This window comes from Nomascus leucogenys, chromosome 8 (assembly GCF_006542625.1).
Source record: "Nomascus leucogenys isolate Asia chromosome 8, Asia_NLE_v1, whole genome shotgun sequence".
NCBI classification, from domain to species: domain Eukaryota; kingdom Metazoa; phylum Chordata; class Mammalia; order Primates; family Hylobatidae; genus Nomascus; species Nomascus leucogenys.
Genome location: NC_044388.1, coordinates 103,490,895 through 103,512,668, shown reverse-complemented (window position 1 = coordinate 103,512,668; position 21,774 = coordinate 103,490,895). Strand labels below are relative to the sequence as shown.

General features: G+C 45.1%; 1 protein-coding gene across 3 annotated transcripts in view; it reads right to left on the bottom strand.

Annotated features, from left to right (window-relative positions):
• GARNL3 (GTPase activating Rap/RanGAP domain like 3) overlaps nucleotides 1–21,774 on the bottom strand; it is a 169,055-nt gene that overhangs the window by 9,146 nt on the left and 138,135 nt on the right. For all 3 annotated transcript variants that reach the window (XM_030817844.1, XM_030817843.1, XM_003264159.4), the window contains 2 exons: nucleotides 16,804–16,870; nucleotides 1,008–1,115 (listed from right to left, as the gene is read on the bottom strand). In XM_030817844.1, the coding sequence (XP_030673704.1) occupies nucleotides 1,008–1,115; nucleotides 16,804–16,870 (175 nt within the window). The remainder of the gene's footprint in view (nucleotides 1–1,007; nucleotides 1,116–16,803; nucleotides 16,871–21,774) is intronic.

The window sequence follows — 21,774 nt, the reverse complement described above, 5'->3', positions numbered from 1 at the left end:
CTGAGCTGGGGCTGCATCTTATTCCTCACTGGCCCTCGCAGTGTCCCTCGGGATCAATGGGTTTGCTGAGTTATTTGTTAAGGGCTGGCCCCTCTGCTTGAAATGATTTGGATGACACACTGGCTTCCAGGCACTGTGCCTGCCCTGGCTGCCCTGTGGCACACCTCTTTCTTCCTGGCCTTTGTGTCGTCCCCTTCTTCACACTGGCTCTCTCTGCACTCTTTCCGTGGATGAGCACATCTGCTCTCCTGGCTTTCCTGGTGACTCTGCCTACCACATCTATGCCTCTAGCCATGACTTTCAAGCCCCTCCAGCAACATGGTTCAAAACCTCCCTTTCCTGTCTACCAGGTCTAATCTGTCATCAAGTCTGACTGGTCCTCCCAGGATCTTAGGTTGGTCCCTCTGCCTTCCTCTCAAAATGCTGTCCTGTGGACCTATTAACACATAGTTTTATTGTGAGGACAAAAGAATGAACTGGAACATTCTCGGCTCTGATCTGACTCCCAAAAGGCAATGGCCAGTTGTGGATCTTGAGTCACAAACACAAAGCATCGCTGCTCACGTCCTGACATTTTAGTGGCAGGCAGGTACCTGAGTTTCTATGAAACATACCGATGGCCCTGAAAGCATTGTGCTTCTCCCCGAGGTCAGTCAGCATTTTGAGGCTGGAGACCTTACACTTGAATTTTAGAAAAAGGAAAGTGAGGCCCAGAAATGAACTGAGGTGCTGAAATGACAACCAAGTACTGAAAAATGACATTTAATTGCTCTCAAATGCACATGCTCAGGCACTGAGAGAAACTAGGAGGAACAGTAGAAGACGATAGTCCCGAAAGGGGAACAAAAAGAAAAGAAAAAGAAAAAGAACGCTGTGAATACTCATCATGCGCATATAATTTACAGCAATTTCGCAGTAAGCCAGTGATTTGCTTACATAGGAGTTGCTTACAATAGTTCAGACATATCTATGAAGGGGAAAAGCGTTATGATAAAGATTTTTCTTACCAATTGCACAGGGAGCCTGGTTCCAACAGAACTGGAAATCTGACGCAGAAGGTTGAACCAAAAAAGAGCCACCATTAAAGGGACAAACCTTTTTATAGATGCAACTGTCTGCAATGAAAACAACAGCAACTCATTTTTGTTAGAGACGACACTTAGATGACTGTAATTAAAGAAATGAAAAACAGGCAACAAGAATAGTATCCTATCTGCTAGTTCTTTATAAATAGCCAGTATGAATACCGCCATGATGCTGGATACTTAGGGTCAAAGGCATTCTGAGCCAGAATAATATTACTACTACAAACAATAAGAGCTGCTGTTTTGGGAGAATTTACTATGTGCCAGGCACTGAGCTTTAAAGCCATTATCCCATTTAATCTGTAGAACTTCACAGAGTAGATACCATTATTACACTCACTTTACAGATGAGAAAATTGAGGTTAGGAGAGGTGAAGTAGTTTGTCCAAAGTCTCACAAGCACTGTGTGGGGGAAGCAGGGTTTGAACACAGGTCTGTGTGACTGCAGAGCCTGTGTGCTGCATGCCTATGCCCTACTGTCTCCCACACTTGTGAACGGTCAAGAAGGGACACCTGATGGCAGCCCTTGGGTGGAGAATGCCCTCCTGCAAGGCGGATCACACCTTGAGCCTCATTCAGGACAAGGGTGGTGGGAGCCAGATACCCCCAAACATTTTATTATTATTCAAGAGGACTTGAAGCCATACACTTGTATCCTCTTGGTGAACCTCAACCAGTATTAGATGAACACAAGGTTCATTCGAGTACATTGTTCCTGGCCTGCTGCAAGCTCTGAACACAAGTCCACGTGGTTCAGACCACGTGGTTTCTCTTAGAGTGAGAAAGTCCAAGGAGAAACAAAGGCCCCATTTATTACAGCGGTCCATCACATTTTTAAATTAAAAAAAATTTTTTTGGAGACGTCTTGTTCTGTTGCAAAGGCTGGAGTGCAGTGGCATGATTACAGCTGACTGCAGCCTCCCCATCCCAGGCTAAAGTGAGCCTCCTACTTTAAATCCCCCAGTAGCTGGGACTACAGGTGCACACCGGCACAGCCAGCTAATTTTTTTTTTTTTTTTTTCAGTAGAGACAAGGTCTCTCTATGTTGCCTAGGCTGGTTTCCAATTCCTGAGCTCAAGCAATCCCTTGGTCTCGGCCTCCCAAACCATCATGTTTTAGCCATGCATTTCTTTCTCAATGAAAGACCGAGTTATTATTATTATTATTTTTTTAATTTTTGAGATGGAGTCTTGCTCTGTCACCCGGACTGGAGTGCAGTGGTGAGATCTCGGCTCATTGTAACCTCTGCCTCCCAGGTTCAAGCGATTCTTCTGCCTCAGCCTCCCAAGTAGCTGGGACTACAGGCACCCGCCACCATGCCCAGCTAGTTTTTGCATTTTTAGTAGAGGCGAGGTTTCTCCATTTGGCCAGGCTGGTGTCGAACTCCTGACCTCAAGTGATCCACCCGCCCCGGCCTCCCACAGTGCTGGGATTACAGGCATGAGCCACCGTGCCAGCCTAAATTTTTATTAACATCATAAAGAATGGATGTTAATAAATATCTGAATGTTAATTATTGACACACAACAGGGATGACTCACAGACATAATATTGAGCAAAAAAAGAAAAGCGGCCAGGCGCGGTGGCTCACGCTTGTAATCCTGGCACTCTGTGAGGCCCAGGCGGGAGGATCACGAGGTCAGGAGATCAAGACCATCCTGGCTAACACGGTGAAACCCCATCTCTACTAAAAATACAAAAAAAAAAAAAAAAAAAATTAGCTGGGCATGGTGGCAGGCACCTGTAGTCCCAGCTACTTGGGAGGCTGAGGCAGGAGAATGGCGTGAACCCGGGAGGCAGGAGAATGGCGTGAACCCAGGAGGCGGAGCTTGCAGTGAGCTGAGATCATGCCACTGCACTCCAGCTTGGGTGACAGAGCGAGGCTCCATCTCAAAAAAAAAAAAAAAAAAAAAAAAAAAAAGACAAGCTGGAAGCTAGATATCTGAGCACATACTGTATAATTTCATTCATTTAAATGTTTAAAACTGTCTACAGAGGGTAGAGGTAAAGACGGTAGTGTTACTCTGAGAAGAGATAATGACATGTAAGACCAGTATCTTGGGTTCTGCTAATGCATTTTAGTTCACAAAATGTCCTCACCTACATTTTAGAATCACATTTCTAATTTCTGAAAAAAAAGGAAGAAAACATGATATAATTAGCAACTTGATGAGTCTGTAGATACAGGGTTTTGTTGCAATTGGGTCTTGGCTGCATTAGTATGTGTACTGTTTGAAAAATAATGAAACCAATTTTATTTTTTAATTATTAAAAATAACAGCTTTACTGAGATCATTTATAGACCACAAAATTCATCCATTAAAAATGTACAATTCAGGCAGGTGTAGTGGCTCTCGCCTGTAATCCTAGCACTTTGGGAGGCCGAGGGGGGCGGATCACGAGGTCAGGAGATTGAGGCCATCCTGGCCAACATGGTGAAATGCTGTCTCTACTAAAAATAAAAATTAGCTGGGCGTGGTGGCGCATGCTTTTAATCCCAGCTACTCGGGAGGCTGAGGCAGGAGAATCACTTGAACCCGGGAGGTAGAGGTTGCAGTGAGCCAAGATCGTGCCACTGCACTCCAGCCTGGCAACAAAGCTAGACTGTCTCGAAAAAATAAAATGTACAATTCAATGAATTTTAGCATATTTACAGGGTTGTCCGACATCACCATGATCTAATTTTAGAACTCTCATCACCCTAAAATGAACCCTCACTCCCCATTTCTTCCCCTAGCCCTGGTCAATCAGTTTATTTGCTTCTGTGTCTGTAGATTTGCCTTTTCTGGACATTTCATATAAATGGCATCATGCAACATGTGGCCTTTTGTGTCTGGCTTCTTTGACTGAGCTCGATGTTTTTGAGGCTCACCCACGTGTCAGTGCATCATTCCTTTTTATGGCCAAATAATATTCCACTGTATGAATAGCCTACATTTTGTTGATCTACTTACCATTTGATGGGCATTTGGGTTGTTTCTGCTTTTTGCTATTGTTAATAAAGATGCTATGAACATTCCTGTACAAGTCTGCATGGACATATATTCATTTCTCTTGTATAGATTGCTGGGTTATATGTAAGTCACATGATTTTTATTCAGAATGTTATTTACTGTTAAATACTTTGTATTTACTGTTAAATACTTCATTTTTTTTCCTGTGTTTTGTTGTATAATATTTGAGGAACAAAGAGAAACATAAAGAAGAAAATTTTAAAAACCATCTGCAACCCTATGTCCCAGGGAGAAATACTGAGACACACACACACACACACACACACACACACACACACACATATATATTTTTTGAGACAGAGTCTTGCTCTATCACCCAGGCTGGAGTGCAGTGGCGCGATTTTGGCTCACTGCAACCTATGCCTCTTGGGTTCTGCCTCTCGAGTTCAAGCGATTCTCCTGCCTCAGCCTCCTGAGTAGCTAGGATTACAGGCATGTGGTTTAGTAGAGACGGGGTTTCACCATGTTGGCCAGTCTTGTCTCGAACTCCTGACCTCAAGCGATCTGCCCACCTTAGCCTCCCAAAGTGCTGGGATTACAGGTGTGAGCCACCCCACCCGGCCGGCTTCTGCTTTAATGTCGTCCTTAGAAAGGCTCTCTCCACCGCTAAGACTTGGTACACAGTGGTTCATGTTTCCTTTTATAAATTTCAGACACTGACTTTTTATATTTCACTTTTAATTTATTTAGAACTAAAAACAGAGGCATATATTTACTTTTTCCAAAAGTTTGTCCAATTGTCCTAACGTTATTTTTCAAAAAATTCATCATGTCTCTACAGATTTGAAATGCTACTTTCATCGTATACATTTTATATATACTTGAGTTTATTTCTGGACTTTATTCTGTTGTATTGAGTGGCTTGTCTGTTCTTGTACCAGCATCATACTGTGGTAATTATTGTAGCTTTGCAATAAATTATAATGTTAAAGAAATAATCATCCTTCATGACAAATCTTTTAAAAAATTTTCTGGCAAATCATTCATCTAATCACTTAGCAGATATTTATGGAGTGCCTACTACATGCCAGGCACAAAGAGAAAAGAATTGGGATTCTGACTGGAATCACATTAATTTATTTCATCTGAGGAGAAATATACATCTTTGTAAGATGAAGTCTTCCCATTCAGTAGCATAGTATATTTGTCCACTTGTTCAAACTTTTTCTTAGATTCTACAGTGATGTTGGATTGTCCTTGTCCCAAATTCCACGAGGGTTGGGACCCTTTTGTGGAGGCTAGTTTTTAAAAAACTTTCCAATATCTTCTATACTTACTGACTCAATCAGGTTTTCTGCCATTTTTTAGGACAATTTTAGGACTTTATTTTCAACTACAAAATTGTTCTTCTTACCTAGATTTCAAAACCTACCATATTTCATTGAATCTAGGATGTCACTGAATAAAAGATGTACCGTTTTTCTGGCAAAAGTAATAAGACATCATTTAAAATGTCCCATAAAAAAGAAAGAAAGAAAGCTGTCCACTATAATTATAAGATGCATGCTAAATTCAGAGATGTTAAAATGTTAAGAGGCTGGCCGAGCACGGTGACTCACGCCTGTAATCCCAGCACTTTGGGAGGCCAAAGCGGGCAGATCACGAGGTCAGGAGATCGAGACCATCCTGGCTAACACAGTGAAATCCCGTCTCTACCAAAAATACAAAAAATTAGCTGGGCGTGGTAGCACACGCCTGTAGTCCCGGCTACTCAGGAAGCTGAGGCAGGAGAATGCCGTGAACCCGGGGGGCGGAGCCTGCAGTGAGCGAGACTCGGTCTCAAAAAAAAAAAAAAAAAAAAAAAATGTTAAGAGGCTGGGTGCAGTGGCTCACGCCTCTAATCCAAGTATTTTGGGAGGCTGAGGCAGGTGGATCACTTGAGGTCAGGAGTTCGAGACCAGCCTGGCTGACATGGTGAAACCCTGTCTTTACCAAAAATACAAAAATTAGCCGGGCGTGGTGGTGCGTGCCTGTAATGCCAGCTTACTTGGGAGGCTGAGGCATGAGAATCGCTTGAACCCAGGAAGCAGGGGTTGCAGTGAGCCAAGATCACGCCACTACACTCCAGCCTGGGTGACAGAGTAAGACTCTGTCTCACAAACAAACAAACAAAAAAAGATGTCATTGGAGGTTACAGTCATCAGAAGGCTTGACTTGGGTCTGCTTCCAAGATGGTGCACTCACATGGTTCTTGGCAGAGGACTTAGTTCCTCACCACAAGGACCTCTCCCCTGGGCTGCTTGAGTGTCCTCAGGACATGGCAGCTGGCTTCTCCAGAGTAAGTGACACAAGAAGGAACAATAAGGCAGTCGCAATGCCTTTTTTGACCTAGTCTTAGAAGTCGCATACCTTCACTTCTACCATATTCTGTTCGGTAGACAGGAATCACTAAGTCCAGCCTGCCTACAAAGGAAGAGGAATGATCTCCACCTCTTGAGGGAAGAAGTATCAAAGAACTTGTGGACATATTTTAAAACCTCCACAATGGACATTTGTGTTGTTTTCAGTTTCGGGCTAATACAAATAATGCTGCTATGAATATTTGGATACAAATCTTTGTGGGGACATACATATGCTTTCATTTCTTTTTTGTTTGTTTGTTTCGAGACAGAGTCTTGCTCTGTCACCCAGGCTGGAGTGCAGTGGCACAATCTTGGCTCACTGAAACCTCTGCCTCCCGGGTTCAAGCAATTCTCCTGCCTCAGCCTCCCGAGTAGCTAGAATTACAGGTGCCTGCCACCGTGCCTGGCTAATTTTTTTTTGTATTTTCAGTAGAGCCAGGGTTTCACCATGTTGACCAGGCTGGTCTTGAACTCCTAACCTTAGGTGATCTGCCTGCCTTGGCCTCTCAAAGTGCTGAGATTACAGGTGTGAGCCACCGCACCCAGCCTGTGCTTTCATTTCTTTTGCATCCATTCCTAGAAGTGGAACGGCTGGGCCATATGGCGAGTGAATGTTTAACTTTTTGAAGAACTGTTTTCCAAAGTGATTATACCAATTTACATTTCCACCAGCCACACATGAGAAAGCCATTTTCTTCACATCCTTACCAACACTGATTACGAGCAATCGTTTTCATTTTAGCCATTTAATAGTTGTGTGGTGGTATCTCATTGTAGTTTTTTAAAAAAGTTTTTTTTTTTTTTTTTTTTTTTTTTGTAGAGATGGAGTCTCACGATACTGCCCAGGCTAATCTTGAACTCTGGCCTCAAGTGTTCCTCCCATCTCAGCCTCCCAAAGTGTTGGGATTACAGGTGTAGGCCACTTTGTCCAGCCCTCATCGTGGTTTTGATTTGCATTGCCCTAATAGCTAACGATATTGAACATCTTTTCATGTGCTTATTTACCATGCATAAATCTTCTTTGATGGACTACCTGACCAAGTGTTTTGACCCCTTTTTAACTGGGTTATTTTCTTATTATTGAGAGTTCTTTATATTTTCCCTTTACCAGTCCTGTATGAGATAGGTGATTTGCAAATATTTTCTCTGTCTGTGTCTTGCCTTTTCATTTGCTTGTGTTTTTCAAGGAAGAGTTCTTAGTTTTGACGAAGTTCAATTTATTAATTTTTTCTTTTATGGATTATGCTTTTGGTGCGATATCTAAGAAATTTTTGCCAATCCAAGCTCATAAATATCTTCTATGCTTTCTTGTAGAAGTTTTTATTAGGTTTTAGGTTTTTCATGTAGTTTTATGATCCATTTTGAATGAATTTTTAAATCTGATGTGAGAGGAGTCTTTCCTTTTTTTTTTTTTTTGAGACAGAGTTTTGCTCTTGTTGCCCAGGCTGGAGTGCAATGGCACAATCTCAGCTCACCACAACCTCTGCCTCCTGGGTTCAAGTGATTCTCCTGCCTCAGCCTCCCAAGTAGCTGAGATTACAGGCATGCGCCGCCATGCCTGGCTAATTTTTTGTATTTAGTAGAGGCGAGGTTTTACCATGTTGGTCAGGCTGCTCTCGAACTCCTGACCTCAGGTGATCCACCCACCTTGGCCTCCTGAAGTGCTGGGATTACAAGCACGAAGCACCACCCCCAGCCTCTTTTTTTTTGAGACGGAGTCTCACTCTGTCATCCAGGCTGGAGTGCAGTAGCCTGATCTTGGCTCACTGCAGTCTCCGCCTCTTGGGTTCAGGTGATTCTTGTGCCTCGGTCTCCCAAGTAGCTGGGATTGGAGGTGTGCACCACCATGCCCAGCTAATTTTTTGTAATTTTAGTAGAGACAGGGTTTCACCATGTTGGCCAGACTCAAGTGATCTGCCCACCTCAACCTCCCAAAGTGTTGGGATTACAGGCGTGAGCCATGGTGCCCAGCCAGGAGTCTTTCTAAACAGCAGCAAAATGAAAGTGGCCGATATTTTTATTCACTCTTCCACCAAGGGGGTGACAGATCATGTATTATCTCTGCAACCTGAAAGACCTCTTTTGTACTTTTAGGCTTTGATGTTCTTTTTTTTAGAGACCAGGGTCTCACTATATTGCTCAGGCCGGTCTTGAACTCCTGGCCTCAAGAGATCCTCCCACCTCAGCCTCCCAAAGTGCTGGGAAAACAGGTGTGAGCCATCGGACCCGGCCGATTTTATCTTTCTAAAAAGGCTGGGTGGGTGCCAGTATAACAGCGTCTAGGACCAAATCACTGTAAATTGTCTTGAACTCAGCCACTCAAAGTTATAGCACCACCTACACATTTAACCTATATTCCTATGTTGTTGTTTTGGTTCCCAGAACTCATGTAGGCCACCTGATCTCAACCTAACTCACTAAAACACCCACTCTGATGCCTATACGCTACAGCAATAGCAATACTTGAGGCTTCTTTTCAGTTCTCTAGGAAGGTCCCTGGTTCATCTGGTGGTTCGATCTTACTCACTTTAAAATTCTCTGGGACTTGCAATCCATGGAGTATTTGTTTTCCCTTTCCTAGGATTTAGCTTCCCAACAAGAAGTACATTCTCTTTGTTCTAAGAAAGTAGCAAGTTTTGTTTGAGCCTGAATATTTCTTCTCTGGCTTTTGAATGACATCAGGCTCACAAATTATCTATTAGGTAACACACAACTTTCTATGCATATTCTCAAGGACAGCCTTCAAAATTTAATTCAGCTGTAATTTTGTTCTTCATAATAATGTGGTTACAGCTAGGTAGGCCCCTTTATCTTCTGGAGTCCACCCCTGACTCCATGCTTCCACACTGGGAAGTATATTCAAATGTTAAAATTCCCAAAAGGCAATCAACACAGAGGGTTTTCTGCAACTGGTACTTCTCTGGTTCTTGCATTATCTGGGTATAGTTCAAAGTTTGAAGCAAAGTAGCAGATCTAATAAAAAGCCAGTTTTGAACTGTAGCGTTTTGTGTTTTTGTCTCTTAATTTGATAAACACATTCCAAAGCTGTTGCCACCAGTCTGTGCAAAAACAAGTGTGTTGTTCCTTAGTGTGTCTCAACATTCAGATAAAACACATATTGCACTATGTAGAGCTAATATTTACAAAGTAAGTAAGATCCAGGAAAACTTGAGAGGTCCCAGAGTTCTTACATAATTTTAATTTGCCAGCATAAAAACTACTATTGTCCTTAAAAGATATTTTGTACAAGTCAGATATCATTATGTGGACCATTGTTTTACAAATACAGATTAAGAATACATAGTAGACTAAACACATATTACCATTATCTCCTACAGGAAACACTTCTTGTATCCCCATCCCCACAAACACCCATAACCTCATGGCTTCTTTCTTGGTACTCTTATTCCCCTACACATCTCCTATAGCACATTGCACCAATTTGTTTATGTGTCAAGAATCCTGGGATGGAGATGGGCAAGGATAGTGTCTTCCTCCTCTAAAACAATACTTGACATATTGTACTTCTTTATTTATATATTCTGAATAAATGGGTGAATGCTTTGAAGAAAAATGAATGAATGAATGAATGTGAGGTATGGATCAAAGTTTTTGGTTAGCCGGGCATGGTGGCACGCACCTGTAATCCCAGCTACTTGGGAGGCTGAGGCAGGAGAATCATTTGGACCTAGGAGGCTGAGGTTTCCGTGAGCCAAAATCGTGCCACCGCACTTCAGCCTGGGCAACAAGAGCTAAACTCCAACTCAAAAAAATTTTTTTTTGCATATGTCTATCCAATTATTCCGGTATCATTTGTTAAAAAAGACTCTTATTTTGCCATTGAATAGCCTTCGCACCTTTGTCAAAAATCAATTTACCAAATATGTGTAAATCTATTTCTGGATTCTTTATTTTGTTCAATTGACAAATTTGTTTATGTAATTATATGTGATAACAAAATACATAACACATTAATGATATACTGTTATTGACTCACTTGATTAAAAAACATTTAAAATATATTTTGTCATTATGAAATCAAAAACTATGACATTGAAAATCTTGAATAAAGTCTATGGCACTTTTTCTGTAATAGCATTTTATATTCTACATAAAATTTGCCTTGAACCAAGGCACAGCTGGCAGGTAAATAGATGGGGAATGTATCCCTCGATCTTCAGCCTCTTGCTCAGAACAAGACTGGTGAGCTGCTCCCGTTGTCACCCAACACTATGACACACACAGCCTGCACCAGTTCCTTCTGTGCTTCCCACAGAATCACGGCACACTTTCTCCTGTCTCCAGGAATCTCTGGAAGTCACATAGGGACTTCCTATGTGAAGGAAGGCAGAGGGAGGCAGAGGCCGGCTTAGGGAAGGGAGTCCTGGCTAGGGAAAATGAGAGGATCGCATTAGGGTTTTAGGAAGCTGACTCGAGCAGCAGTGCAGAGGGGAGAGGTGGGTTGCTCTAAGATGGAGCCAAAGTCCAAGAAATTCCGTGCGTGGTACACTGACCAGGAGAGGAGTGACTGGTCCATAAAAGATAGGCCATTTGGAATGAATCTGAGCTGTGTGGGAAGACAGCTTGGAGATGGGGAGTAAAGGCAGGGAGAAGTCCATTGTGCCAACTGTGTCTCTGGCTTGGCTGATGGGTGGAGGGGTGCTGCCCTTGCACTGGGGTGGGGCACATCAGAGGAGGAGCACATGTGAGGAGGAAAGATCTTGAGTTCAGGGTGGATAGGTTGAGTCCAAGGTGCCCTTGAGCTGCTGAAGTGGGCTGTACGGTAAGGAGTGTGATGCACTGGTGCAGTTTCAGCAGTGGGTCTGGACTGGAGAGACCTGGGAGTCAGCAGCAGCACACTGGCGATCAAGCTTGCAGGGGAGAATGAGCACGCCAGATGGAAAGGCGAGGACAGGGCCCTCTGGAATGCCAGTGTTTAAGGGGTGACTGGAGAAGAGACTGAACGGCACGGCACTGAGACAAGAAAGCCAGAGGGGCAGAAAGAAAGCAAGAGGATGGGACAGAAGCTGGGAGAGAAAGAAGTCTGAAAAGGAGAGTGGACAGCAGTGTCAGAAAGGCGGGGACAGAAAAGTCTCCTTGGATAGATCTGCCTCTGATATGGCTCTCTGATACAGGGCACAGGTTTGGCTCAGTCCAGCAAAGTTTATGGACACAAGCACTGTGCCAGCTGGGTCCTGGGGTCCGGGCCAGAGAGCTGGGCCATGGTCTGGCCTTCTGGATGTTTGTGGTTCACTGAAGGAGGCTCTCCCCTTCTTTTCTTTTCATGCCATCTGCTTCCTTGTTCCCTTCTCTCTGGGCAGCACACTTTCAACGGCATCCTGTCATATGGAATCCTGTACAGTTTAACAGTTCTTTTTTTAAACTCCTGATATTTCCCACTTCCGTGGGAGAGAGAGATGTAGAAAGCCGGAGCTTGGGATCAAGGCCTGCGCTGCGGGGCAGGAACAGGGGAGGTGACAGCGCCATCGGAAGCTCCAGAAACAAGTACCTCTCCCACCATGTCGAATCTTTTTGGAATGTCCTGGCCCATCGGGCTTAGGGACTCCTTTGATGTGGCCACTGTGCCTTGTAAAACAGTTATCTTAGTGTCTTACAGTTGTGTATCTGACAGAGTGAGTTAAGACAAAAAGCTAACCACAGTCAAGGGAGCCCTTACTTCCCGAGAGAACAAATGCTCCAGAGAGGACACCTTGGGCACCACTGCCACGGCTGCCTGTGGCTCTGATGCTCTCAGGTGTGGCCAATCCTTCCTCTTCCCACTGTGTCCTGATGGCTTCCACAGATGCAGGGACTTGCTCCAGCAATTCTCCCCCTCTCCCTGACACCACTAGTCCTCCCTTCCCTATTGGAGCTTCCCCCATGGCCTTACAAACTTACTATTTATCCCACACTTCAGAAAAACAAAAAGACCCTTCCTGTAGCTATTACACCCCGCCTCTCTCTTTTTCCCTTAAAGCGAGTCTCTGAAGAATCATCTGTGCTCCCAGTCTGCTTTCTCTTCTCCCACTGCCTCACAACCCATGTGAGCAAGTGTCCCCCCTGCTTTCCAGAGATGCCCGCTCTTGTCTTCCAAATGACCTCCACCTCGCTGGGTCCAAGGGTCCCTCTCAGACAGGCCTCGCCTGCTCTGGCGGGGGCACAGGCGGGGATGCCCTCCTTCCTGCAGGCTCCTGGTAATCCCTGCCTTTCTGGGCACTCTTCCTCAGTCTACTTTGCTGGTACCTCTGTCTCTCCCTTCCCCTTGGTAATTTCTTTAGTTTCATGACTTTAAACATCATTTATATGCTAATGAAAGAGTTCCAGGCACAGCTCTTTCTTGAGTGCCTTGGACTTGCACATGCAGGTCACTGGGCATCTCCATGGGGGTACAGGAAGGCACTGATGGGTCCAGGCTGGACTCTTGAGCTTTTCCTCAAACTTGCTCTTGGCCGAGCTTTCCTCATTCAGGAAGCCGTGTTCTTCCTTCTCCCAGCTGCTCAGGCTCCAAACTGCAGAGTCTTCCCTTTTTTTCGTCTTCCTCTCGCATCCCAAATTTGATTTATCAGCAAATTAGCTTGTTTTTTTTTTTTTTTTTTTTTTTTTTTTTTTTTAAACTGAACACCATTTAATAAAAAAGCAGTATTGTAAACAGGAAAGCTGCACGAAGATACCGTGTTGCTGTGGAAGGCTGGTGCTTGCTGCTGGGAAGCTGAAGGCAGGGGAAGCAGCAGATTTGAGGGATGTGTACTGGATCTCTGTTCTTACATTTGAAATGTTTTTGTTTTGTTTTGTTTTGACAGCCTTGCTCTGTCACCCAACCTGGAGTGCAGTGGTGAGATCTCAGCTCACTGCAATCTCCACCTTCTGGGCTCAAGCGATTCTCCTGCCTCAGTCACCCCAGTAGATAGGACTACAGGCGCGCACCAACACTCCCGGCTGATTTTTGTATTTTTAGTAGAGACGGGGTTTCACCATGTTGGCTAGGCTGGTTTTGAACTCCTGACCTCAAATGATCTGCCCGTCTCAGCCTCTCAAAGTGCTGGGATTACAGGCATGAGCCACTGTGCTTGGCCCTTATATCTGAAATGCATTTCGGGGTGGGCACAGTGGTTCACGCCTGTAATCCCAGCACTTTGGGAGGCTGAGGCAGGTGGATCACCTGAGGTCAGGAGTTCGAGACCAGCCTGACCAACATGGTGAAACCCCGTCTCTAACTAAAAATACAAAAGTTGGCCTGGTGTGGTGCCACGTGCCTGTAATCCCAGCTACTCAGGAGGCTGAGACAGGAGAATCGCTTGAACTTGGGAGGCAGAGGTTGCAATGAGCTGAGATTGTGCCACTGCACTCCAGCTTGGGCTACAGAGCTAGACTCTATCTGAAAAAAAAAAAAAAAAAAAAAAAAAAAAGGAAATGTATTTTGGACCTGACCTTCTCAGCATCTCCACTGCTGTAGTTCTGGTCCCACTGCTGTCCTCTCATCAGACATATGCAGTCGCCTTCTCCCTGGTCTCCCTGCCCCTACCCCTTCGGTGAATGTCCCATAGCAGCCAGAGTGCTCCTCTTCAACCTTGTGGATCCTGTCGCCTCTCTATTATATAGGAGGCTGAGGCAGGAGAATCGCTTGAACCCGGGAGGTGGAGGTTGCAATGAGCCGAGATCACACCACTATACTCCAGCCTAGGCAACAAGAGTGAAACTCCACCTCAAAAAAAAAAAAATAAAGTCTATGAAGGTTAAAAAACTGAGTTCTGAATAAATACTCTGATGATTCTGGAATAAATAGTGGGAAAATAAAATCCTGTCATGTCAGGCAATGTGTTATGGGCTTTACAGGTATCATCCTGCTTAGTACTTACAACAGTTGTAAGAAGCAGGTTTTGTATTCTTACTATTACTTATCTGGAAGTGAAGACTTAGTGAGGTTAAATATGATCGCATCAAAAACAAGAGGCACTTATGCGAGCTTTTCTAGTTTTCCTGGCATGGTTGTCTTTAAAGCATCATCAGCAAACCCAAGAGTTCACCCTTAGCACTGAAATTACTTGAATTAAAGGTGAATGACTACTGGGTGCTAAGGGCAGAGCCAAGTTTTCTTTTTGTCTTTTTAAACAGTTAAAGACAGACTTTGGTAATAAAAATAGAGTTTAATTATTTAAAAAATCCAACATTAGTAGCATATTGAACAATTTATCCTATTTTTTCCCCTGAAGTTTACCATGTGAATATGTATTTTTTTCAAATAACACATAACTGAAAGTTGCAATCTCCATTATAAAATATTTTCAACTTTAACATATCTGAGATAAAAATTCCTCCACATAAAATTTATTTTTAATTTTGCTTTATTTTTAATACAGAAAAAACTTCAATGATACAAATCAGTTTCAAATTTTGGGGAGAGCATTATCATTCTGCAGCACCTTGTTGAAAAGGGGTTTTATTGTACAGGCATCTATGATCAAGTCAAGAACATAGACTAAACAGGCAAATTCCACGTGTGCTGTGTGTGCAGGAATGAGTTAGAGAAGTGACCTGGATGACCGTGGGGAGAGAACTGTTTTATTGGTGTTGTTCACCAGATGCCTCCCAATGTCTTGGGAAAAAGAAATATGGAAAACAAAAGCCAGATTCCTGACCCAAAGAAACGGGAGGAAGTGGCATGGTTTGGGGTAGACTGAAGCTATGGGAACCTCTGAGGTTGCCAGGGCCTTGACCTTGGGATGTAAAGATACAGAGATGTAAAGATACTTCTGATGTAGTGGACCTGTGAAAACAGACCCACACCGATCCCATCCTGAGATGAAGTCAGAGCCTGAAGCTGGAAGATGAGCAAAGCCATGGGAAATGGAACTCCCAAGGAAGGGCTCCGTGAGACCCAGAGGCTGTGGGAACCACAGCTAATGCAGCAGCTACTGAGTGAGGAGCCCGGCCTGTTCCAGTCAGCACTGGCAAGTCTGGCACAGAGCCCATGGCATCCACATTTGTTTCCATGCCCTCTTTTTGTTTGGGATTAATTCTCCCACTCTAAAAACCTGCTCTTTCTGTTCCTAACTTCTCTTCCACCTAAAATCCCTTCCATCCTTTCACACGGTTAAAGGATAAAAAAAATCCAAATCAGTTTTTAAAACATTCTGCCCACAAGTTATTCTCATAGATGTCTCAGAAAAAAGAGCATACTTTAGAAAGGTGAATTTCTTACAGAAGTGACTTCTACCACACAGCCTCATCCCCTCCTTGTCCCCATAAACCTGGGGATGCAGGGCAGCAGGAGCGGCAGCGGCCTGGCCCATGGGGTGTGGGAGAGTGGCCTGTTCCTGCTGCCTTGATGGGGCCCTTCTCATCACATGGGCCTTTAAAGACCCGCTGTTCTGAGGAGGGTGCACAGTTCTGTGCATAAAATGTCCCCAAAGAGCAATTTATTGTTGAAGAGGTTCAACCACCTTCTCCTAATTTATTCCCCATAAATCTCGAATTTTGAAAGATGTTTATAAAACAACCTTCTCTACTAATAATTAGCTTTCTTATACTTATTAATCAAATATTAATTAATCAAAACATCTGATCCAGCATCACCACTCTAAATTGATAAAATCCTAGGCTGAAAAACAAACATGTTTTATGTCTTGTTAGACTGGGCAGCTTTATCTAGGAAAATAGCTTACTTCTTTTCTTTTACCCTTAAAAAATCATTTTTATGAAAATGTATTACAATATTAGCTTTTGAAATGCTGAAAATCCTTAAAGATCCCATTTGATACCTTTGGTCTGCCCAACACCTACCCTGCCACCTAATCCAAACTAGCCCAACTGAGGCTGGATACCCTGGCTGAGGCTGATTTCATTAATACCTGAGAAACAGCAAAATGTAGAATAGTGACAGTGGTTAAAATTGTGGGTGCTGGAGTCAACAGAGCACCAGATGCAAACCCTGGCCCTGCTGCTTAGTAGCCACAAGACCTTGACGAGTTCACCTCTCTAGGCCTCAGTTGCCTCATCTCTAAACTGGGGATAATAACCGAGCCTGCTGCAGGCATTCCTTGTGAGAATCAAGTGAGACAATGACCACAGCATACCGAGCACAGCACCTGGCACACAGTAAGGGCCCCCTAACTGGAAGCCACCGTCATCACTGGCGCATCCTGGAGACAGCACCACAAGTGCCAGTTCTTGCACTGTGTCACCAAGAGGCCTGGTGCGCAGCAGGAGACGCAGGGAGGAAGGTATTTTTCAGTTCCTTCCTGGAAGGCAATTACAAACCCAGGAATGATACACTGGGTAAATCTAAGGACAATCTTCTTAAATTGCCCAGAAAAAAAACAGTCCATTTAAACAAATAAAGATAAAAGCACATCTTTAACTTACAGTTGTAACACAACAGCAAACCAGCTTCTCCGTCTTCGTACACATCAATAGCTGCAACAAAATTAACCTGCAATGATAACGGGCAACGGTAGTGGGCAGGCTGGATGCTGACCCTGTGAAAAGACTTTTTCAAGTTGTGAGCATTTGCAGGGGCCGTGGCCCTCTGTGATGCAGGTGCCATAGGGTCATGTCTGCCCCACCAGCACCCACAATGCACATCGGGGGTTGGGATTATAATACAATGGAAGTGAGAAAGAAAAGAAAAGAAAAGATAAAAAAGAAAGAAAAGTCTCTCCATTCTTTCTTCTCTGGGACTTTCTCATCATCTTTTCATAGCTGTTGAGAAGCTCTGTGTTTGATATGTCTCCTCTCTCTATTGAAATGCCTCAGGTTTATATGCCATTATTTCCAATGGCAAAAACCGCAATTACTTTTGCATCAACCTAATATTATTGACATTATGGTATAATTATCATTTTACAGAAGATAAAAGTGAGGCTCAGGGTGAAGTCACTTAAGTCCCTTGGCTGGTACACGCCACAGCCAACATCTGAACTAAGGTTCTGGTTCTCTTTCAACCTTACCGCTCTCATACCTCCAGCGAGGCATCCTTCTGCCTCCAACAGATAAAGTCTGTGCACCTTAAAATCGCCACGGCATGTCTTCACACTTTATTCTTTCTCTGTTCTTCATGTCAAGAGAGGCAGCATGGTGCAATGAAAAGGGTGTCAGAACACCTAGTTCCATGGTCTGGGGCAAACTCCTTTCTCTGGGCCTCAGTTTCTGCATTTGAGAGGAGGGCACTCAACCTGATGGCGTCCTTGGTCCTTCTTGATTTTCAAAACTCCAGCCCTCTAAGAGCCTCATGCTCCTTTCACTTCCTCACTTGTATTCTCAACCCTTAGAGCCTGGTCTCCCGTGCTTTCAGGAAAATCACCCTTTGAGCTCAGCCAAGATCTCCTTCTCCCCAACCGAAGGCCTTGGCCGCTGCTCATCTGTCCATCCTGCCCTCTGCAGCCTCTGATGGGTGACATCTTCTGCCTCCTGCCCTCTCTCCCACCTCAGATTATTCTTCAATTTCTTGGCTCTTCTCTCCTTAGTAAAACCCCACTTCTATAGCTACACATTTTGCTTTGCGCTCAAAACTCTAAATCCACGGGCTCAGGCACACATTCTCCACAGGGCTGCAGCCCCTAGACTATGTCATTTGTTCTCAGATGCAACTGATTCCACATCCAAGTCATTAAAAGCAGGAGGTAGTGGGTTGGGGGTGGGGGGGTTGGAGAGGCACAGACTGGGCAGACAGACAGGAGATCAAGCCCTGTCTACGCCACTTACTGCCTCTGTGGTGTGTGGCAAATGGCTTAGCCTCTGGCCTTAGGTCTTTGTCTATAAAGCAGGCATAATGAGAACACCGACCTTGCTGGATCGTAATGGGAATTCAGTGAGACAAGGCAGAGATTTTAGCACAGGGCCTCATGAATGATGAGCACTCAGTGAAGGCTATTGGCTTTTTATCTCCCACACAACCAGCTTTCCTTCTAAACCTCCTCCTTTTTGCTAGCATAACTATTCTCAAAGTCTCAGGGCCGCCTCCAACCCAAGTCCAGCAGCAGCCTCTTCACACAGTTTCTCAGGTATCTTTTTTGTGCCCCTGCTGCTGTTCTAGGCTAAGCCCTGACCTCCTCGCAGGAGCACCATGTTGTGGGCTCCTGCTGGCTCCTCTGTCCCAGCCCTTCCGTCCACACTGTGCTCCTCCCACTGGCCCTGCACTGGTTGACTCTCCTCTTCACTGGTGTCACCAGAACACAGCCTTCACCTCTAAATGGTCTCATTATGGTGCCAAGGCACCAACTGGCCATCCTCAGCCAGTGCCACTGCCTGGGCTTGGGTGCCCCTTCCAATGGAATCCCCAGCTCTCTCCCATCTGTCATTATCTAGCACTGTACTCGGTGCCATTAGGATACAGAAAAGAATAAGGTGAGGTTGACCCCTTAAGAAAAAAAAAACAGAAAAGCACATAAGTACATAAAACAGGGTATAATGGGGCAAATGCCTCAACCAAAAGTTGCGGGAGCTCAGCAGGGAGTGACAGTGAGGACCAGTGGCCAAGAGCTTCAGCACTGGCATTGGAGAGACCTGCGGGTTGTCAAATCCAAAATAATCCCCATGGCTCCTATCATGCCCTGTGTTTTAGGCTCTCTGCAGAGCGTGCCTCACCCTCTGGTGCTCTCTTGTCTGTTTGTTCCCTGTGGCTCCCCTCCCCATGAGATCTAAGGCTCATGACACAAAGGCCTGTCTGTGCTGCTCACTGCTGGCCCCTCAGCATCCAGATCAGGGCCTGGCAGGTGGCAAGGATAGAATAAACTCATCGGATGGACAAGTGAGTAAATGAAATCCCAGCTCTATCACTTTAGAGGCGTGTGCACTCACGCCAGTTGTTTCCCCTCTCAGACCTTCAGTTTCTTCATTTGTAAGATGGTAGAAAATAAGAGTATCTAGGCCTACTGGCTTGAGGACTCCAGGAGGTAACTTATCTAAGCACCTAGCACAGGGAATGGAGCTTGGTAAATGCTCAATGTTGGCTGATATCTTCATTTAGATAAGGAACCAGCACCAATGGGTATATTACACGAAGGATGGTCCTGGAGTCCCCTCTGACCCCAGAAAGGAGCCTTCCTGGCCCCACCACTTTGACTTAGAATCACTTCCTCCTCAGATGTCCTTGTACATGTTAGTTTTACTTCACTATCTCAGCTAGAGGCTTCGTGCTGCACCGTGTCTGCTCTGCCAGACTGGGAGCTTCTCCACGGGAGGGGCCGAGTGCTACCAGCTTTGTGGCTGGACCTGCCATCGCCACCAGCTGTGGGAACATGGTCTCTGGAGTCAGCCAGCTGGGGTCCAAGTCCTGCCTCTGCCACTTACTAGCTGTGTGTTCTGGGGTAAATAAGTGACTTCTTCCTTCTGACTTCAGTTTCCTTTTCAACAAAAATGGAGAAATGGGCCAGGCATGGTGGCTCATGCCTGTAATCCCAGCACTTTGGGAGGCTGAGGCGGGCCTGAGGTCAGGAGTTCGAGACAAGCCTGGCCAGCATGGCAAAACCCTGTCACTACTAAAAATACAGAAAAAGGGGCCAGGCACGGTGGCTCACGCCTGTAATCCCAGCACTTTGGGAGGTCGAGGTGGGCGGATCACGAGGTCAGGAGATCGAGACCATCCTGGCTAACACGGTGAAACCCCCGTCTCTACTAAAAATACAAAAAATTAGCCAGGCATGGTGGCGGGCGCCTGTAGTCCCAACTACTCGGGAGGCTGAGGCAGGAGAATGGCATGAAGTCCTGGGAGGCAGAGCTTGCAGTGAGCCGAGATCGTGCCACTGCACTCTGGCCTGGGCAAAAGAGCAAGACTCTGTCTCAAAAAAAAAAAAAAAAAAAAAAAAAAAAATTAGTCGGGTGTGGTGGTGGGCCCCTATAATCCCAGCTACTTGGGAGGCTGAGGCAGGAGAATTGCTTGAACTTGGGAGGTGGAGGTTGCATTGAGCCGAGATCACGCCATTGCACTCCAGCCTGGGGTACAAGAGCGAAACTCTGTCTCAAAAAAAAAAAAAAAAAAAAAAAGGAGAAATGAAGAGCCCCTCCAAGACATAACGCTTATGACATGCTCTGACCCAGGGCCTGGTACACAGAGGTGGCCATTCAGTGGTGGCCACAATTATTATAATTATGGGAGGGTTGACTGCAGTGGGAAAGGTGGAACTAGACAGCCTTTTAGTTTACAGATAAGGCCTGTATGTGTGTTTGGGGTGGGGTGAGGGAGGGTGGTAGTGGTGACACGTATGGAGGAAGTTCAGGCAGCCTTTTAGACCAAGATCTATGCACAGTGACCACAGACACCAGGGGGGTTCTTGGCATCAAGTAAGTCTAACAAGGGGCTCCAACGCTGTGCTGACAGGCAGACAGACGTGGCAATATTCAGAGAGTTGGGCTGCAGGGCAGGTGGTAGCAGGCTTCAGCCCCAGGGCCAGGTTTCAGGAACAGGCTTGGACTTAACCCTTAACCACTTCCTCCTCAGGCATGCCACAGCACTTTATTATTCAGACCTTTATTAACACTTATCACAATGAGACCTATTTTATGCTTTGATATAGGTGTCTGTCTCCACCTTGGGAGAGGGGCCTGGAGGGGTTCTTGCTCCTAGAGATCCTGATACGGCAGGTCTGTTGTAGGACATACGCATTAAATCTTTATTTCATAAGTTTGATTAAAAATAAGTAGTTCTGGCTGGGCATGGTGGCTCACGTCTGTAATTTCAGTGCTTTGGTAGGCCAAGAAGGGAGAATTGAACTATGATTGCACCACTGCACTCCAGCCTGGGACAGAGCTAGACCCTGTCTCTCTCTCTCTCTTAAAAAAAAAAAATGTAATATGTAGTTCATTTTATTGGTATTTCAAAATGATAACAAATAATATATGGTGGTTGTAAAAATTCAAAACACAGACTTGCAACAAGTGAAGTAGGAACTGTACCTCCCCTAGCTGGCTCTGCCTTCAGCCTTCCCTGTGATTCTGGATTCAGTCCCCAGCTGAGAACCACTGGATTCTGGGCAGATGTCAAGATGAGGAACTGAGCCCCTCTCATAAACCAGGGACCCATGGCCATGCGCAGTTCCCCCTAGAGGAGCACTTGGTTTTGGGAATGAGGTCAGTGCTGGTGGCTAAAGCAGCGGCAGTGGGTCACAGCAGGCCCACTGGTACACTGAACTTGACAGTGACTTTCAGAATGTTGCTTTAGTGCTTCTTAAACATTTCCTCTCTTGAGCTAGGATTGTTATAGAACCTGGGGTGGGTAGAAGCCTGAAATAGGGATCAAGTGGTCCTGGCTAAGAGAGGAGGAACGGGAGCAGGAAGCGAGGCCTGCCCAGTTAACACTGGTGCCCGCAAAAGTGGGCAGGCAGCAAGTGTAGACGGAAT